General features: G+C 36.9%; 1 protein-coding gene across 10 annotated transcripts in view; it reads right to left on the bottom strand.

The window, feature by feature from the left end:
• NFIB (nuclear factor I B) overlaps nt 1-19,233 on the bottom strand; it is a 277,138-nt gene that overhangs the window by 23,882 nt on the left and 234,023 nt on the right. For 4 of the 10 annotated variants that reach the window (XM_074166088.1, XM_074166084.1, XM_074166087.1 and 1 more), the window contains exon 8: nt 18,076-18,260. In XM_074166088.1, the coding sequence (XP_074022189.1) occupies nt 18,076-18,260 (185 nt within the window). Of the gene's footprint in view, nt 1-3,074; nt 3,158-6,708; nt 6,875-18,075; nt 18,261-19,233 lie in introns of all 10 variants that reach the window. The other 6 variants (XM_074166085.1, XM_074166080.1, XM_074166082.1 and 3 more) reach the window with 2 other exon arrangements.

The raw sequence follows: 19,233 nt of genomic DNA on the forward strand, positions 1-19,233 counted from the left end.
TCAGTAAGAGAAAATAAAGTGCTCCCATTGGTGCTATTATGCACTGTCTTTCAAAGCTGTATTCAGTACTTCCCATCTAAATGTGAGTGTTCCAGGTAGGTTGTGGATAAATTATTTACTGGAAGTTCGAGCAAACTATCGCTTTGTCAAAAGAGTCCATCTAAGTGTGTGTTGCAAAATACATGTGTAACTTTTAAATTTATTGTGGTTACTGTAATTTAAACAAGCTACATAATGGTTCTTTTTCAGAACAACAAAAAGTACTCAACGGTACATGCCAATATTTCTCATAACCGGAGAGAATAAATCTTCATAAAGACTCCTCCAATGAAGTAAAAAATGTACCGGTGACAATATTTATTCTTGAGGGGTCAATGTGCATTACAGGGTATGGTGAATGTTTAAAAGACCTCTCTGGAACTAAAACCATTGGCTTTCTAATTTAGAATTTCTCTCCACTAATACAAAATGATTGATTGCCTTTATTTCATGTACCCCTTGATTTTTCTTTTCATTTATCATGGGCTGCTTTAAACCAAATGCATTTAAAATCTGCCACAAGAAGAGTGGTCTCTTTTAAATTGTTGTAAAGTAATGAAAGGACATAGTAAATCAATCTCGTTTCTGCCTTACCAAAGGATAACCTTTGCTCTATTAAAGTTGTTTAGACAATCTCAGTGCTCTGCCTCACTTTATGGGTAATAAACATATATGGCACTATCACCTCAGAGTTGCCTTTAGGACAGAAGTGAGTGAAGGTATCTAATTCATTAGAAACTTATATATACACACTTATATATTTGTATTTACTCATCTGAAAAAGCTTTGTTGTTAAAGCACTCTGTTCTTTAAAATGGTTTCTGCAGTACATACTATTCTACATACTACTACATACTACACTACATACTACTATACTATACTACATACTAATTTTGTACATATTCGTATATGTAAGCATCCATACACGCACCCCCAGCAAACTCACTCAGGCTAGCATACACATGTATCCATTGCATAAATTAGAAAATAGAGAACTCACAGCAAAGATGAAACCATGAGATAAGTTTTAAACTTACTATATGGCTTACAGGCCATCAATTGATGCTATTGGATTAATATAATGAGACTATGAAGCAACATACTTCAGAAGGGAGAACATTGGTTTCACACAGTGGCATTGAAGAATTTTTCTGTTTATAAAGTGTATGTGAGAACTAATTTATTTTCCCCTTCCCTCTAAGCCATCTGGCCACATGTTTTACCATGAAAGGGAGTATAAGACACAGTGCATATAAACACCAAAGACTGTAATGACCCTTGAGATCCCTCTCACTTTCATGTTCCTATGACACTGCTGAAATCTCCAAATTTATTTCCATTACACAAAGCCGAAAATATACAGAAGATGCAAGAAATAAGCAACATATGATTTACATGTCATAAACTCAGCCAAGAGAAAATGAAGAGTGCTGCCACTACCTTCTGGCATGTGACAAGAAGTTTGTAACTCTTTCAATGAACTTGGAAGAAGGTGGAGTGGGCTTAAGCAGTAGCAAATTTGCAGAAAAAATTGTGTCTAAAAACATGTAGAGAAAAAAAAAAATATTATTGCACATCCACAAATTAATTGGATGCCAGAGACTTTTCAAAGTATACTATGTAAAACTTCACATCAAAAGAAGAGAGAAGTTGTGTATGTTTTAAAATACAATAAACATATACTGTATATCTTTTAAAAAGAAACATCTTATAGTAATTATAACACATTTTATGATACTACAATCTTTGAGAGGTTAAAAAAAAGCAATACACCAGAAAATTTCCTGAAAGATGAATGGTTGGCAAAACCACTAATTGTCATTTGCTATTTTCATAAAAGTGTACAGATGTTTCCAGTTAGGCCTCAGTGGTTAAAAAAAAAAGTTGGCAAAGCATCAACTATCTTGAATAAATGATCATCTTTATGATTTTCTCTGAACTCTGCATGTGGTGACCTTTAAAATGGACACACTGCCACCTTGCCCTGGGAGTGGGTGGGGATAGAGAGTTCCAGATGAAGCACACTTCAGCTATATCTCAGCAAACACCGAACAGGTAGGTTTTACTTAAAAATGAAACAGGCATGTGTACCAACTGTTGAAAGGAACCCAAGCCCCGGAAAAAAAACACACTACAATAAATACCAATGACTTCTTAACAGCCCTTTCCTTACTGCCACATTCAGCTTTTTTCCTTATAACATTTTACATGCTGTTAATTTCAAAGTCCTCTACTGTTAAGATCTAGAAGCAACACAAGCATACATCATAAAATATGTTAAAGTTCTAAAGGGTCTGAATTTATTCCTGTTACTAGCAAAGTAGCATTTCTGTATATGCATGGCCTTGCTACTGACTGCAGCTAATTTGTTTGTAAGCCATCATTAATCTCGGCTGTATATTTTCACAGTTTGGGTAAACACTTCATTTGCATTAAATTTACAGCATTAATGAGATGTGAAATTTAAAATGCTACTTGAAACATAAATGATGTAAGAAACTAGAACAAAAATGTGGTTTTATCACGTTTAAAATCAGCAGACCAATTTAAACCTATTAAACTAGAAATGATGTGTTGCACTGAGAATTTGGTTTTGTAACTCATCTTCTAGAACTAAAATGAAGAAACTTAAGCTTATACATGTGGGGAAAAAAAACAAAATAGCTTGAAAATAATAAGTTAGACTTCTTGTTTTGGAAATTTTGCTTACTTTTTAAACTGATTTTGAAATGAGTATTTGTTCCTTATACACCTCATTCTCTTTCATAAAATCCTATTACAGATTACATGTATGTTCTCTTGAAAAATAAAATAATTGAAAGAACTATGATTAGAAGTTCCTTAAGTTGTCACAAATCTAAGAAATAAAGCATATGCTAAATTGATGTTTCTTAAAGGGTTCATTTTTATTTTGAATAAACAAATATTGAAATCCTTAGGGTCCCAGACTAATCCAAGATAACAGTGGCAGCACGTAGGAAGGTAATATTGCAAAAGCTTCTCTATACCATTACACCTATGTGAAACTTGCCCACCTGTTGCTGGTGTAGGAAGGATGGGTCTCTTGGGCTTAGTCCCACATATCGATTGGCTTGGGATGTGCCTGAGGCTGTGTAGGCTGATTAAGGAAGAACAAAACAGATTGATATAAATACCAACCTAGCATAACTATTACCCTGTGCAGGTACAGTACAAATATGAGAGATCCAGAGTTATGAATTTGCAATATATAGGATGTGTCTGTGGTTTTCATTTTTTTAAACTTTAATCGAATGCAAAAGAAAAGAAAAATTGGACCAGATTTGGAAAGAACGTGTAGATTCCTATAAACTTCAATGGAAGCTGCATGTGTAAATCATAATGATGTCTCTTGTTAAATAAATTTCCTCTGATTAATATATCTTTTTTTTTTTTTAAGTGATTAAATAAGGTATGTATTTGAAGGAATCATGATCTTGATTCTCATTTTCATTACACCAGTCTAAGGCACCAGTGAAATCACTGAGATTACAATGTTGAGAGAAAATATTAGTGCACACTTATTTTTCTCACTACTGTGAAGGCCCATGACAGAACTGTAAAAGAACAACAAAAATTGGAATCAAAAGTTCAATTTACTTATGTGGCATGAAATTAATCTCTATAGGCCTTTGGAAACTGGATGTAATCTGAGTAGTATTTTCATGAGAAGGGAGCTAATTTTTACTGTGCAATATAATATTAAATATTCAACTCCCCTATGCATCAGAAAACAGCGTTTTCCCAAGGTGGCAATTTAAGCAAGTGTCTTGCTGTCTGCTACAGAAGATTAAAGACATCCATTTCTGAGGAGAAAGGGAATGGTAGGTGACACTGGGATTAGTTGCAGGATATGGATCTTTCCTTCACCTGTAGGTCAAATTCCTGTCTGGTCTCTGTCAGTAATCCCTAAAACCCATCAGCCTCTCATGGCTTTTGGTGGCACTTATGAAATGAGGTAGGTGGTCTTACTCCACTTCCCAGTGTGGAGATGTCTGCACTGCAACTTGCAACATCACAGCCTGGGAACTTGCTGGCAGAAAAAGCAAAACTACTAAAATTTAAGACATATACAAAGATGCCAATGAGAAGCTAGATAGGAGTACTTATTGAATTGGCCTGTTAGTATTAAAATCACTCAGCACACACAAGCAAATGAAATCCATTAAATGTAAAAAAAAAAAAAAAGAAAAAGAAAAGAGACTTTATACAGTAAACAGGCTTTACTGAAGAACTGTCATAAAAATTAATCAGTTATTAGAAGGAAATTATGGTGGAGGCCACAGGGTTCCCCAAATACTATCAAACCCTGCTGTTCTTTCTCATTCAAAACAATTCTGCTATTGCACTTCAGAAGGAAAAGCAGTACTAATCATTTGCCACTTCATTTTCATCAGACTGAATAATAATGATAACTTGTTAGCCAAGCATATGTTTTATATATCTATATCTATCTATATCTATCTATATCTATATATATTTTGAACCAATCAATCAGTTATTGCAAATAGAAGTAAAACTATGCCTTAAAATATATTTAGTCTTGATTTTCCCATTAAGTTAACATTAGCACTCTGTGTGGCAGGTCTGTTATGACTGATGATACAGTTTATATGTTTTCATATATAAATTATGTATCAGCAGGACATGAGCACTCATTTTTTGCTATTTTCTTCATCAAGAAGCTATGTTCCTTTACTTTTTGGTTCCTACAGTTACCAATCCAGTTTCAAAAGGCTTTACCAAGCAGAAAGACTACTGCACTGCTCTGAAAACTGTAACACTGAACATGTAGCTTTTATATGCTGTCTCATATGCAGAACTAGCACATTCAAATGAAAGTTGTACATAGGGGGGGTTATTATTTACATGCTGCAGTGACAGATATTGGATCTTCAGGTAAGTTACTTGCACACTTCTGTGGAAGCACGAGGAGACCTTATTTCAAATATCTAAGCCAAGATGTTCTAAGGTTCATGGGGAACCAGATACCCAAGTTCCAATGAATTGAATTAATATAGCCCAGATTTTTCTCTTAGTAGTAGGACAATGAACAGATTAGGTTTGCTTTCCTGTAATGATGAATAATATGGTCAGATTACCAGAAAACATCCCAGCATAGTTCTGACATTGTATTTGTTCTTTTAGTCATTTGTATCAGAAACCCTCGCCTCATCTGAGACGCCTATTTTGGCCAGGCACAATCGTGTCAAGCAGGAAGAAGAATGAAATCATGAATACTTGAAACTACACATAAACTCAGTTTTTCCTCAGTTTTCTATTCTGGACCAAAAGTCTAGTGCAACAGCTTCTTGTTTGCTGGTAAAACTAACTCTTCTTAAAACGTACAAGAACCTGGTACCACAAACCACCAGGGAGGATATGGATATACCCTACCACCTTTTAACAAAACTTCTGCTGTATTAAAAGAACAGCTAAAATCCTTCCATAAATCTATCCACATAATTATTTGTTTATACTTAAACAATAGTTTGTCCAAAATTTCCTACTATCTTTTTATCATAAAGGCATAACCAGTTTTCTTCCTTTACATCTTGGCCACTCCTATGCATTTGAGTCTCATCTTTGCTTCACACCCTAATAAAAAGATTTAAAGTAGTGTAACGCCTAAGAAACCTATGGTTTATGGTGTCTGTTAATGACAGACCAAAAGTCAGGGATTGGATTCATATTTCAAATACCAAGCAGGCCTAAAGCAAGTCATTTTAATGTAACGGACTCTAAAGAGATCAATGTTTTTAAAGACCGGTAAGTTTTCTTCCAAAGTACATGTCTGGATGTGTCTCCTAAAAATCTTCAATACTCCAATACATACTGGTAACACTGGCCATCTCAAGTCCAAATAAAAGTTCAAAGACAACAGAAATGCAGAAAGTAGTTAAAAAACAACATTCTGCATCACTGAGCATAAGATGAGTTTTTGGAAGAGACGAAATTCACCTACACATAGTAACAACTTGGCTCTTATTTCCAAAACTGCAACTCCATTGAAGATAATAGGATAAATAATATGGTCCTATATAGTAATAAGGAACTTAAAGCATTAAAACTAGGGTTTGGGTTTTTTGTTTTAAAAAAAGAGCAGTGGATCTACCATCCATTGCAGCAATGACAAAGAATTAAAATTTTCTTTTGTCACCTCAGTTGTTTTTGCTAAAAACGACACAACCTATATCAACATGCAATTGTCATAGCTCGGATTCAGTATTCATTCTAACAAGGCTTGATTTCTGTAGGAAAGCTCATTGAGGAGCAAATTATCCAATTTCTGTTTGGAATTCCTTCTGCGGGTCATTGTAAAACCTTGGTGTCTGGGTGTGCTTTTCAATGTCTTTACAATGTCCACCTTAGATGAAAAAATACATTCTCTTTTCCTTGAATAGCAGTCAAATATGCAGGCTTTTCCCTTTCATTTTGGTTGTCATGTTACAAACTTTGGTTCACGTAACATGATGCACTGGTTGAAATTTGGGGAGGAAAAGCTTTGCAGATAGATCATGTTTGCTCTCAATGTAAAATGATGAGCATCCACTTGGTCAAATAGTAGGAAAAGGCATCTTTTTCTGGCCTCAATTTGAAATCGTATAGAAACTTTGATGGACATTTTTTGTTTCCTAAAGAAATACTTACTGGTTGCTGTAGGTGAAGATGCCTCACCTTCAGTGGATGTAGTGATGGGTTTAGTATCTGTCATGGTCAGGGTCACAGGTCGCACCGCACTGTGATGGGGAGAGGGTGCCAAAACTGGAGTAAAATGGCCAGGCACTTTCCCTACTACTTGACCACTGCTGTTAGGCTACAAAACAAAACCAAAAGAATGCCTTGTGAAACATACACATTGTGTTTAAAGAACCTACCCGCCTATCTTAGGGTTTTCCAGAATGCCCATCACCGCAGCAGCTGCGTGCTGGAATGTGCTGTTCTAATAAAGCTACGAATTTCTATGTGGCATTCTCAGTAGGCAGATCACTCCTCAGATAGGTACTTAAGTAGCAGTACTTTTTGGTAAGCTTGCTTTCTTTCTGGATGCAGCATGCATCAGATTGTTTCAAAATACATTTGCCCTTCACGCAGTGGCTGTGAACCACAGTAAATCCCACAATAGCAGGATTAAACTGACCAGGCATAGGCCCTAATGTACAAAGTATTAAGAGCAAATGAATGATGCAAAACCTCTGTTTTCACAGGCCATACCACTCTGGCTTGGAGCATAACCAAGACTTGACCACAGTTGTCCACAGAGATTACACATACTGGAAGGCTAACTAATAATTCACGTGTCTGGGAGCTGGGGAGAGGGTTAGGATACCATGCACTATAATGCAGACGTCGTAACATCTAGCCAAAAGCCACCTACCAAAAACACAGAAGTGTTTAATAATGTCAACTTTGCAACTCAAGGGCATAACAAACAAAGAGACTTTCATAGATACAAGAGGCAGTCTCTATATGATCCTATGGTACAAGTCATCAACGTAATATGCTACTTTTTGCATATAGGTACGTCTGAATTTGGCAATGTTCACTGGTAAATGTTTATCCAATGCCTAAACATGCCTTAGACATTTTGCATGACTGTAAATATCCCACTGGTAAACAACGTGCAGTAAAAATAAGCCAGTAGGAAACAGTTTTTTCAACAGTGGCTGATAACTTGTGTCTTAAACGGATTATGTGTTCCATGAATCCTAGGTATTTTAAAATACAGCCAAACAAGTTGAAAAATACTGGGAATCTTATTATCAGAAGGATCTTGTCAAATCTGAGATAACTCAGAGTAAAGAAATGGACTAATAAAGGACCTGATTCAACCTGATACAAGGAAAGGTTAAAGGAGGTAAGCATGACTATCTTAATGAAATAATAGCTGGGCTGAGACAATTACAGCCAAGTATGTGCAGAATATAAACGCACAGAAGAGGAAGGAATTATTTGGAAAGTACAAGAAGTATAAACTTGGAGTAATGGAATGAAATCGAGAAGGACAAAATTTAAAATTAATAGCAGGAGAAACTTCCTGGTAGTGTGATCTACTAGACTTTGCAAATGCCCCCAAGGGAGAGCGTTGTTCTTTAGGACATCTAAAACTAAGCTAGAAGAAAACACTAGAAAATATAAGTGTGAATGGAGACCAATCTTGTATTCATAGCACCATTGAGCAGTTAGCAGACTATTTCCCTCTCTAAAATCACAAGCCTAACAATGAAAAATAACAGCAAAAACCTACACTATTGAGAAGTGGCAACAAACTACCCCTGTAAAAGAAAAAGTCACCCCCTAAACATAACTGTATGTTTGGGGTGTCGTTGGTGCAGGAGTGGGGACAGAAGAGCCATGGAATCCCAAGATCTTGCAAACAGGAGTGGTATTTACTACTTTTTCATTCATGTCCCTAGTTACATAAGCTGAGAAGTTACTAATAGGATTTTAGAAATGGGAATAAGTGTCGGCTGCCAAAGTAGCTTCAAACTCACAAAGCAGCACGGATTCAAAGGAATGACAATACACAATATCCCCAAATAACTGGCATGCTACATTAAGTTTTATTCACTGGATGAAACTTAAACGCTAGATAGATCTCCCTTATTATGTATACTTGAAATGAAAATGAGGTGTAGCAAAATATATACAAGACAATTTCTAGAGAATAATGTGGCCTAAAAGTTTACTGAGCATCTGCTTGCATGCTTACATGACCAATGGTTCATAAGTGAGGAACTCACTCCATAATTACAGAGGTCTTTCCTCAAGAACCCAAATTACATTTTTATATTACTGCAAACAGTCACATATTAAGCATGTGTCAAGAAGTCCATTTTCTTTGAGATCTATCTTAGCAGTCATTTAGGGAATTTTATTTTGTGAGCTCTATTTTAAGGGCCTGCCCACCTCTAAAACCAGATGTCTTGGTGACCAGAAATCTGACTGCACCTGCTTTAGAACAAAATGAAAATTTTAACTAATATAAATTCAGAAAATCTCTAAGAGTTACCTAAAATAAATTTCCCATACAAATAACCCAAGATACTCCAAAACTTAAAGGCGAGTATCCTCACTCACTGATTGCAAGTTCTACAGAGTTCAACTCGAGACATCTCAATGTTGCAATAGAACAGGCTCTGTCATAAGCAAGAAAGCCATGACACAGTTTGAAGCATTTGTGGGGAAAACTGTCAGAAATTTAGGCAGGTCTTGTGATAAACTTTTCTCTAAAATACCAAAATTCTTGTCAACAAGACCTGATTGCTACGCTGGACTGAATCTTCAGTATGTTTCTGAGGAGGCTGCTGCAGATGCAAGCCCCCTCTCTTGCCCTGGCATCCCAGCTGTCCCCACAGCCTTGTGGAGGGACTACCACCTCTCAGTTACGTCTGGTAGCTCCTGGGTGGAGTCACTGATTTGTGAGCACAAGGCTAACCTTAGGAGCCTTAGTTTACATACTGTGCTAGCATATCACAAAAACAACTGAGAATCCCTGACCAAAATGACCAACTTTTCTTAAAAACAAAGAGAGAAGTTTCCATGGAGTTTATGGATTAAACAGCCAGTGTCATTAGCTTCCAAAAGCAGCTCTGTCGCCAAAGCCAGACTCAAATGAATTAGAAGGACACAGCGTGAGACCAGGACAATTTACAGCAATGTATCACCTTCTACTAGTGATCCTAATCAACAGGAATGCAATGGTTGACACAAACTCCAGCTTAGCCCTCGTGCATATGGTCCAAATAAGCAAACCCCTTCCTTGCTGAGTTATAAGACAAAGAATATACTTATACCACATTCTCATGTAGGCCACGTTTTCCCCTGCGAGATACAGAACAGCAGTGCAGTACATCATCCAAATTGAGAGTGAAGTCCTGTCTTTGTTGAAATCCATGGGGAATTTGCTAGTGATCTTGTGGATGTGGTTTGTGACCCCCTGACCAAGTGTCTACATTTCTATTTCTTTTCTTTTTTCTTTTTTTTTGTCTTCTTAATTGGTAGACATTGTTCCATATCTGTCCTACATGCAAAATGGATTACAGTCACAATACAATGAAACTGAGGCCTGCAACCTCTAGACAGAAAAATAAAACCTTCAAAGTAAGAAAACGAAAAATTCGTTACTTCAGTAAGTTCGATACTTATGGTTGCAACACTTCAGACTCTCACTGCACATTAGATTTCAAATGTGGTTATAACTTAGTTACCTGCCTCACCAGCTTTATTGCATTTTGTCACATCTCCCCAAGTATCTTCTGACTGTGCTTGATGATTTATTCTGGTTTTATTTTTCTAATCTCTAACATCTATCTCTAACAAAAGCAGGCTCTCAGATGTCTCAAGTCCTCTGTTCTGCTTTTTTAAGAGGGAAACTCTATGGTCAGAAATAGCCCTCTGAAGCTGTCAATTCCTAATCTTATTGAAAACTGGATGCTAGATATAGCTTCTGTGACCTGTTCTCCTTTTAACTTGTGCCGTTACGTCAAAATATATTTTAGCATGGAAACTATCTATTTGGACAATATCCATTTGAATTACAAGTTAAAATGATTATAGCACATCATTTAATACAAATTATTTTTGTCCTTAGTTAAAACAAGTTCTAGGTTCTAGTTCCAGTTTTCCCTGAAGAGATTCTTGCAGACAAATGCATTACAGGTGAAAAATCAACTGTTACCATCAACTAGGGCATCAATATGTCTGTGTGATGCATTCACAAGCAGAGAGATGACGCCTGAGGCACAAGCCTCAAGCAAATTGCATTGGAGGCAGCTGTGTTAGATAAACAAGCTGTGCATTTGAAAATGGGAGACAGAAAGAAGCAAACACAAGGAAGGTCTAGCAAATTTAGCCCAAATTTATGGAGGTGTACATTTTTCTGTTGTTGGTTTGGAGGCTAATTTGATTTTCTTATCTGTGTTACATATTCCAGCTTTTTAATTCACACTATCTTGAATTGCCACAGATTGAGCCATTCATGTGCCCAAAGCCACAGATGAGTTGTATTTATTGTCATAGCTGTAATATAACTTAACTAAGACTCTCAGACTGTTAACATCTGATTGTGTGCACTACGCATACTTTCAGGTAGTCCTTAGGTCTGAAGTCTGAACAGAAACTTGTAACAGATATGAATACGGACTTTCTTAAAATCAGGATTCACTATACCTGTTTTCCCTGCTCAGATTTTACTAACATATTTATAATCAGTAATTAATCAACCGCCTCTCAGACTTCTGTTCACATATTTGCGCAAATATCAGCACATTTACAATTTAGGTCTTCACTTACATTTTAGGACATTGTTTTATCATCTAGATCACTATTTCCAAATTAAAAAAATCTCTTTGATGCCATAGTGAAATGGCAACACTGACATCTATGCACGAAATATCCAAGCATAACAGAAATTTTATGTACACATTAAACAATTCATATAAACTATTAATTTTCATTAATGATAAAACATATTTTATGTTTAAATTTGCACAGTATTTTTTTTACAAAATAATTGTAATTATAATTCCAAATAAAATAATTCCAATTTTCCTTAGAATCTTAAATACAAAGCATCTTCAAATAAATAATCAACAAAGGCCAGAGGCCAAAAATCAGCCTGTGTATGTCCTACGTACAGCTATGCATGATACTGCATTAGGCATTTCAGAAAGAAGTTTCAGAGCTTAATAAAAATTACAGTATTTCAGCTAACCACTATACTTGGAGAACAATATACTTGCTTCTCAAAAAACAGGCTTTTCAATAGAAACTCTATGTTTCCTAAGAAGGCTACCCTATTATAGCCAGGTAATCAACCAATGAGTGCAGTTTAGTCAAACTGGATTCAGTGTGTTTGGAAATACTGTCACTCATTTCTTCTCAATAGTTCCAGTCCCTTTTAATTGCAAAGTTCAGATACTATGGTGAAGAATATTACTGAAAAATCCTATGGCAGTGTAGTTTTGAGACCATTGATTGAACTGATTTTGTTGATGAATATGTAGAAGATCCAGCTTTGCACACTTTGGTCCCCTGCTCATGTACCAAATATCTGGTTTTAACAGTTGTCTACTAGCCATATCTACAAACCCGGAAACGATAGCTGGCAAGTTATGTCTTTGAGTCCATGCCATTGTGCTCTGTGATATCCACAGAGGGGGATGCACGTTTCTGAAAAACTACAAGTAAAAGAAACCGGAAGAAGTATATTCCATTTTTCTAACCCCTCCCTTTTTTTTTTCCTTTTTTTTTTTTCCCCATTATATGACGCAAACCCAGCCTTTTACCTCAGTAAAGCTTTTGCCTAGGGCATTCTGAGGCTACATCACCTGTGAATATCCAATGGCCATGTCAGTCTGCTACTGAGACAGCTCAATGGTACAGGAGGCAGTATCATCAAATGTGCAGAAGACATATCCTCAAGTTACATATCATCAAGTTATTGCCTATCTGAGTAATATAACAAAGTGCCTTTGAGACTCTGCTAAACATAAAGGAATGATATTATTAGAGCACTGCCAGTGAGACTGAAAAAGGTACTGTAGGGCAGTTTCACCTCAGATTGAACCTGGTGGGTTCCATAAAGCATTTTTTCAACAAGAAGCAAGGCTATACAGATTTCCTTTCTGCTATTGGACAATATGGTAGCAACAGAAATGCACTTTGCCTTTTTGTAGTGCCGCTTACCATTTTTCTTATGGATGAACTTCACTAGTTTCCATACCCTTGCAACCTGAGTAACTCATTGCTACAGCACATCTTACACAGACCTCACTGGGAGATGCCACACAAAAGCTTCAGGTGGTGTGACACGCAGCTACCTGCCTGCTTGAGGAATTAGCTTTACAAAAACATGTTGTTGGCAGTTCTTGGCTGACAACACCACTTCTGTATTACTTTCTGAGAGAAATCAAAGTGTTGACTTTGATCTATAAACCTCTGAGTCTCATCCATTTGAGAAAACATTTTCCTCTTGATGTAACACTGCTAAAACTAAGAGCAACTGCAGAGCTTCAGCAAACCATGTTCAGACACAGATATCATACAAGGTTATAGGCAAAGAGTTCTCCATCCTGAATCACAACTTCATCCGTGAGCTCAAAGAATCTGAATTATTTGTCAACAGGTAAAGCATGAGGAAAAATCTAGCTTCCCTTGTATATTTGCCTTTACAATGGGGTAAGTCTGTGTTACACAAGCATGGGAAAGGAAATCTCTTTGTACATAAATGTTCAAAAGATATCTTTGGGTTAAATGGTATTTCATGCACTCTGGATACATAACTGTGTGTTTTATAAACTAAAAATGAGCAAACTAAATACAAAGGAATCATTTACAACTGCAATTAAATTTGTAACGGCCTTGTTAGTAGATAAAGTTAAGCTAGTACTCTTTCTCTGCCTCCCAATTACAATTAAAAACAGCACATTGCCATATTTAATCTTCAATAGTTTCTTAAAAATTACAAGGAAACACTTGCCCAAGAAGCTGAAAACTATTAAATGTCAACAAATAAAGATACTAGCTATACCAAAGAAACCGTATGCACACATATCACTTGTGTTGGCTTATTCTGCTAGTATTCTCCCAGGAACCAACAAGAAACCCTTTGACCAGCCCAAGCAGAGCCTCATAAGATTCCGTCCTCATGGCTAAATGACTGCAGTTATTGTATTGAAGAATGACAAAACACCTGCCTGGCATTCCTGAAGAGTGTGCCTACCCTTCATTGAACAAAAAATTGAATACCCCAATCAATTATGAGAGGAAAGTAAATGGCCTCACCAGCTTCCAGAAGCAGCTCTTCTCAAGCAGTTCAGACATTTCTGTCTTCAGACGAAGATAAAACCATTAACAAGACAAAGCTGCAAACTAGCACACCTTGCAACAAAGTACATTTTAGCAGGCCCAGGAATTTTAGTCAATATGTGGACAGCAGTTCACTTGGACCGTAGTATGCAACCACTGCAAACCATTTCTTGTAAGAGGAAAAGGGTTCAATACTTAAGTCCCCCAAAGTGGAGCCAGTTTTACCATGTCATTGAGAACTGCATATTTCATCAAAAATATCACAAAATTTAATTTGAAGGTACCTGTAAACTTTGCCCTTCATAATCCAAACTCTAAGGGCTTGCAAGACTATTTCTGTTTGCTTGGTTCAGTCAAAAAAAAAAAAATTCTCACTGATGCCAGGATGTTCTTAAGCAGGATTCTTTACTCTGCTTTCCCATTGTTTACCACGGTCTGCTTTACCATCATTTCCTTCATCACAGTTTCTGACCCTCCTGTAATTCACCACACCTTAATGAGGAAATTATTCTGTTTAATTCAACAGGGCATTAAGTTTGAAGCTTTTGGTTTTGACTTCAGCCACACAGGTGTTATTGTGCTTGGTGATTTGTTCAGGCTCATTGGAAGTCTGATTTTGATACTGTATATTGATTCATACACTCTCAATTATTAATGCACTTCAAGTGCGTGCAGACTTGTGTGTGTGCATGCACATGTGTACATACACACAGAGGAAGTAATATATTCCAGGATTAAAAGATTGACCCATCTGGAATCACTGAAACAGGAAATACGTGTTCAAAGTTGTGGTAGATTTGAAAACTTCAGTACACTGTAGATGAATAAACACTGTAGGTGGATTAGACACATAACAATTGATTAGTTTTTGCTGAAACCTACAGTTAGTAACCAACATCAGTTTAACTGTGGAGAGACCAGCACCCCATCATACTACAGATACATACTCACACACAATCTCATCCAGTAACATGTGTGCTTAGCTAAGAAGAAAAGCGTTGAAATAAATATAATAAAAAGGGCTCAGCAGAATTAATTAATTAGTGAAAAGTACAGCCATTCTCAAAACCTTGGGAACTTTTCAGACTACTAGCTGGAGGCAAGTCCAGCTTTGTATCTAACAAGGTCCATTTCTGTTCAGTATATTTGTTTATTTATTGTCCATATTGAACAGAGGGTAAAAAGCAGATATGCACGAAACCAACAGCCACAGCTCTCTTTTGTTTATGATCATCCATTGTTTAATAATTTTTCACTGCAGCCAAAGGGCCTGTTTGAACTTCCTGACTGTTCATCACACATAATTTGGAGTATTTAACATTATGTCAAGAAAATTGCCCACCGCTTCCCACCATGGAAACCTATGGGAGCTCTATATCTTTAAAGTAATTTTACTTAAAGTATTCCATGGAATAGCATGACTGTCTCACTATAATCAGTGCAGCAGTAATGTAATTAATCTCAAAATTGCTGTGGGGAGTACAAGGCATCTCAGTAGCTTGTCGTAACAATCTAAATTAGCGTGTTACTGAAAGATGTTGGGGAGGAATAGTTCATTTTAGGTAAATGTTGTCAGGGTATCCATCCTTTCTATTTCTAAAGCTGAAATTAAAACTATCATCATAGTTCTCCTTTTGAAATCCAAATGAGTATGTTTTGAGGTGGGAAAGTATAATTAAATTCGATGTGGTATTCCTACAGATGCAGTTTTGCATTTTATAATAATTAAATTTATTTGAATAAAAATTCATGTTTTATTTAGAAAAGAAAAACTGGTTTGGCTCAAAGCATGCCATTGTATCAGAACAATTCCCTTTTGTCATTGAAACTTCACAGACAGCTGCTTCTTCTTTTCCTAAGCAAAAAAAATTATTCTTGCTGTTTTACTTTCTGTACAGCCATCCTTTAACTGTTCTATTCTATTTAGAGATATTTTGACTGGGCATGCAACACTTCTAATGTACAGCATATCTCAGAGGTGAACTTTAAAGAATTAAATTTAAAAGAGATTTCACTAATAATAGTGATTAATGATAATAAATTGTGGAGAATAGCTGATGCCTGGAATCCCACACTTGTTTAACTTCATCTTCTTTTCTCTGGAGCTAAATCAAACATCAAATGAAATGAAAAACATTACCCCAATATAAAGGTTATAAAAGGTGAGAAAAGTAGTAAACTGAGGCTGGTCTGGCCTGTTATTCCCTGTGGTGCCACAACACAATAATAGGAAGTGGTTTGAGTTTGCTACTACTCTGAAAACAATCAGCAGAGTACAATTTTATCTTTTAAGGCCTAAAGATTAATCTTTCAACCACAGATAAGGGAAGAGTGTAAGACTCTTGTTGGGCAAAGAGTTGAAAGCGCTTCTCTTGCTCAGTGAATATACTCCCCAATGTTAAAATCACAAGACAGCACATTTGTCAACTGTCTGAAAGAAAGTCAGATACTTCATTTAGAGGTTGTATTTTTTCAGCAATGATCCAAAGCAGAACACTGAACAATCCAGAGAGATTATCACCTAATCTGCTCTTTTAATATATATGAGAAATCAAAATGTAAGTAAAACAAGCACTGAATAATTAAAGAAATGCATAACAGTAAGGGCCTGATTTTAATTTGCATAATTTTTCCCTTAATAGTGCCTAATTAAGACATCAGTTTAAAAAAAAAATCCAACAGAACTCTAAGATTTTCCACACTGAATTAACGTTAAGGACTTTTAATGGATGTCTTAATTAGACTTTGTTATTCATGGAAATTTTGCACAAATTAAAATCAGGTCCTGCATGCAACATTCCCAGCTGAGTCTCAGCAAAAATGCTATATAGGACTGAAAGACTTTTAATCCATGCGCAGATAGCAATTTGTATTCTAAAGCTGACATACTCCATTTTCACTTTTTGGTTTAATTTGCATTAATATGGTAACCAACAAAAATCATAACGTTAGGATTTCTCCCTTCAAAGCAAATTTTTATTTTATAGACTTGGTTTGTTGGGTTTTTTTAATACATAGAAAGTCATGCAGCTGGACCAGAGCATTAACCCATGGAGACAATAGCCACAATGACCTTCTGAACAGCCCAGAGGGGCCGTATCTGTTATTCAACTAGAAAGTTTGATTCAGTCTCATGTTCTATTGCTGTTGTGCCTGAAATGCAGGCTGAAAGACCTGTCATTATTGGTGAAAAACAAAACAAAATAAAGCCCAAAACAAAATGCTGTCACAGCAACCCCTTCATCCCTGATAAGACAGTCCTTCCAAAGCACCTAACTCTTAGGAACAGGAAAACCTGACCATTTTCTCTTCAGTTTACATTCCCAAGGCTCTTCCAAAAAACATGCTAAAGCACAAGCTACAGAGCTCCTCAGGAGTCTTTCAGACAAGGCATCAAAAAAAAATAACAGCCTGAGTGGTGAAGATTACATTATACTGACACTGGAAATATTCCAAGTATTGACATACCAAGTCTCAACTGCAGTTTATCCTATAGTGCAGATCACACGCTAACGCTATCTGCTGATGCTATCATGGAAAGCAGTTTTGCACACAGTCCTTCACAAATTACTTTGCTAATGAAAACCATGTTAATTTCCCATATCAGACACAAGTTTGGATCAGTGCAGCAGCCAGGAACTCATCTGTTACTGCATGTTCTCTACGCAGGGAAGAAAAAACATTTTGTGAGTCTCTGCTATGCTCGCTACAGCAATGTCTTTGCATCTGTGCAAAGAAGTGTCAGGTGCCTACAAAGCAAGGCAAGCGTCACCTTGTCAGAGTTTATTTCCATTGTCGGTCTGTTAATACACCTGTACATCCGTGCGTGTGCATGTGTGTGCCTGTACATATCAGTGCACTCCTTGCTCCAACCCCCAGCAGGAGCTTCGTCCCCAGCAGCCCTGCGCAGCCACCAAGGCACCCAGCCTGCAGGATGGATGCGGGACCAGGACATGCCCTGTTAGTGCTGCTGGGGTCGTTCAGAACAAGCATTTTTCTTACGCTTGACGGCAGAAAAGCAAGTGGATATGCGCCCTTTATTCAACCATGAACAGGAAAAGTTGCTGGATCACTTATATGCTTATATGTCTATACACTTATATGCCAGCTCCCAGCTTGCTCTGAGACCAGAACTACTGAGTCTCCCTGGAAGACACACATTCCTCATAGGATTTCTTTTGGACAGTTCACATTGTTTCACAGTACCTGGCTAGTCTGCGGGCTGGACGGGTCATAAGAAGGTACATAATTCTTCAGAGTATCCTGAGGATTCAGGTGGGGAGGATATCTGATCGTTGGATGAGAGAAGTAGCTAGATGGGGCAGGAGGGAGAATAGCTTGTGCTGGAAATGGCAATGGTGAAGGTGGAGGTGGAGTTCTAGTTGAGATGACTGGAGAAGATAAAACAAAATTAAAATTACTTCGCGTCTTGCTTCTTCTAAAATTCTTCACCTCTGTGTTACAGCAAGAAAAGTAGAAAGTCAGTTACAAATCAGTACACTGCATTCCTGCTTCACGGCAACTTTACAGAAAAGCTTAATTGTCTTCCCCTTCACATCATCCCAGGCGATGGAAAGTGCTACTGTTTCAAATTCATAAATACTGTATCTTATTTCCGGTGCGTGGGCTATGCCATCATAGTTTTTCATTTTTTCTTTAAACAGTAATCATTCTCCAGCATGAAAGACATTTCAATTATACAGTTTTCCCATCTGGAGCCCAAATAAACCAAACAAATACTTTAATAAATAAAACCTACACTTTTATCTATAGCACTCTAACAGAGGAGAGTGAAGTCACCAAGTCCTAAGAAACAGTTACTGATTCCTCACTGCATTGCACTCTAGCTGCCTCATGTGGGGACAAAGTAATAACTACTCATCAATAATGCTATGAATATTAGCTGACCTTTGTGGAAATGCTAATGAACATTCAACTTCAGGGCCTGGGAAACCAATCCATCCAATAAAAATATCTCTGATAAACCAAAAAGTATCTACCCTATACATATTTTTCTTTGCATTCTCTTTCTTCCCAGCCCCTATAAACACACTCCTCTCTATCTATAGACTATATGTAATGTCTAAACAACGAGCAATGTTTTCACAGTGAAAGGAATGTACAGCACATCCTGCTGCTGCCCAGTCATCCTGCTGGAAGTGGAGAGTGTTCTTCGATCACACTGCACAGCTTACTTTCCACCCTCACTACACATCTAGAGGGCACCTATTAGAGGGCAGTGGATTAAAATGGAAGTACTGAGTTCAATGGAAATAGAGAAAAGACAACGGTGTTTTCATTTTCTTTAGTGGGAGAGTACAAAAGGGAGGTCTGTATAAGCAAGATATTTTATAAACTGCTCAT

The sequence above is a fragment of the Numenius arquata genome, chromosome Z, assembly GCF_964106895.1.
Source record: "Numenius arquata chromosome Z, bNumArq3.hap1.1, whole genome shotgun sequence".
Classification (NCBI taxonomy): Eukaryota; Metazoa; Chordata; class Aves; order Charadriiformes; family Scolopacidae; genus Numenius; species Numenius arquata.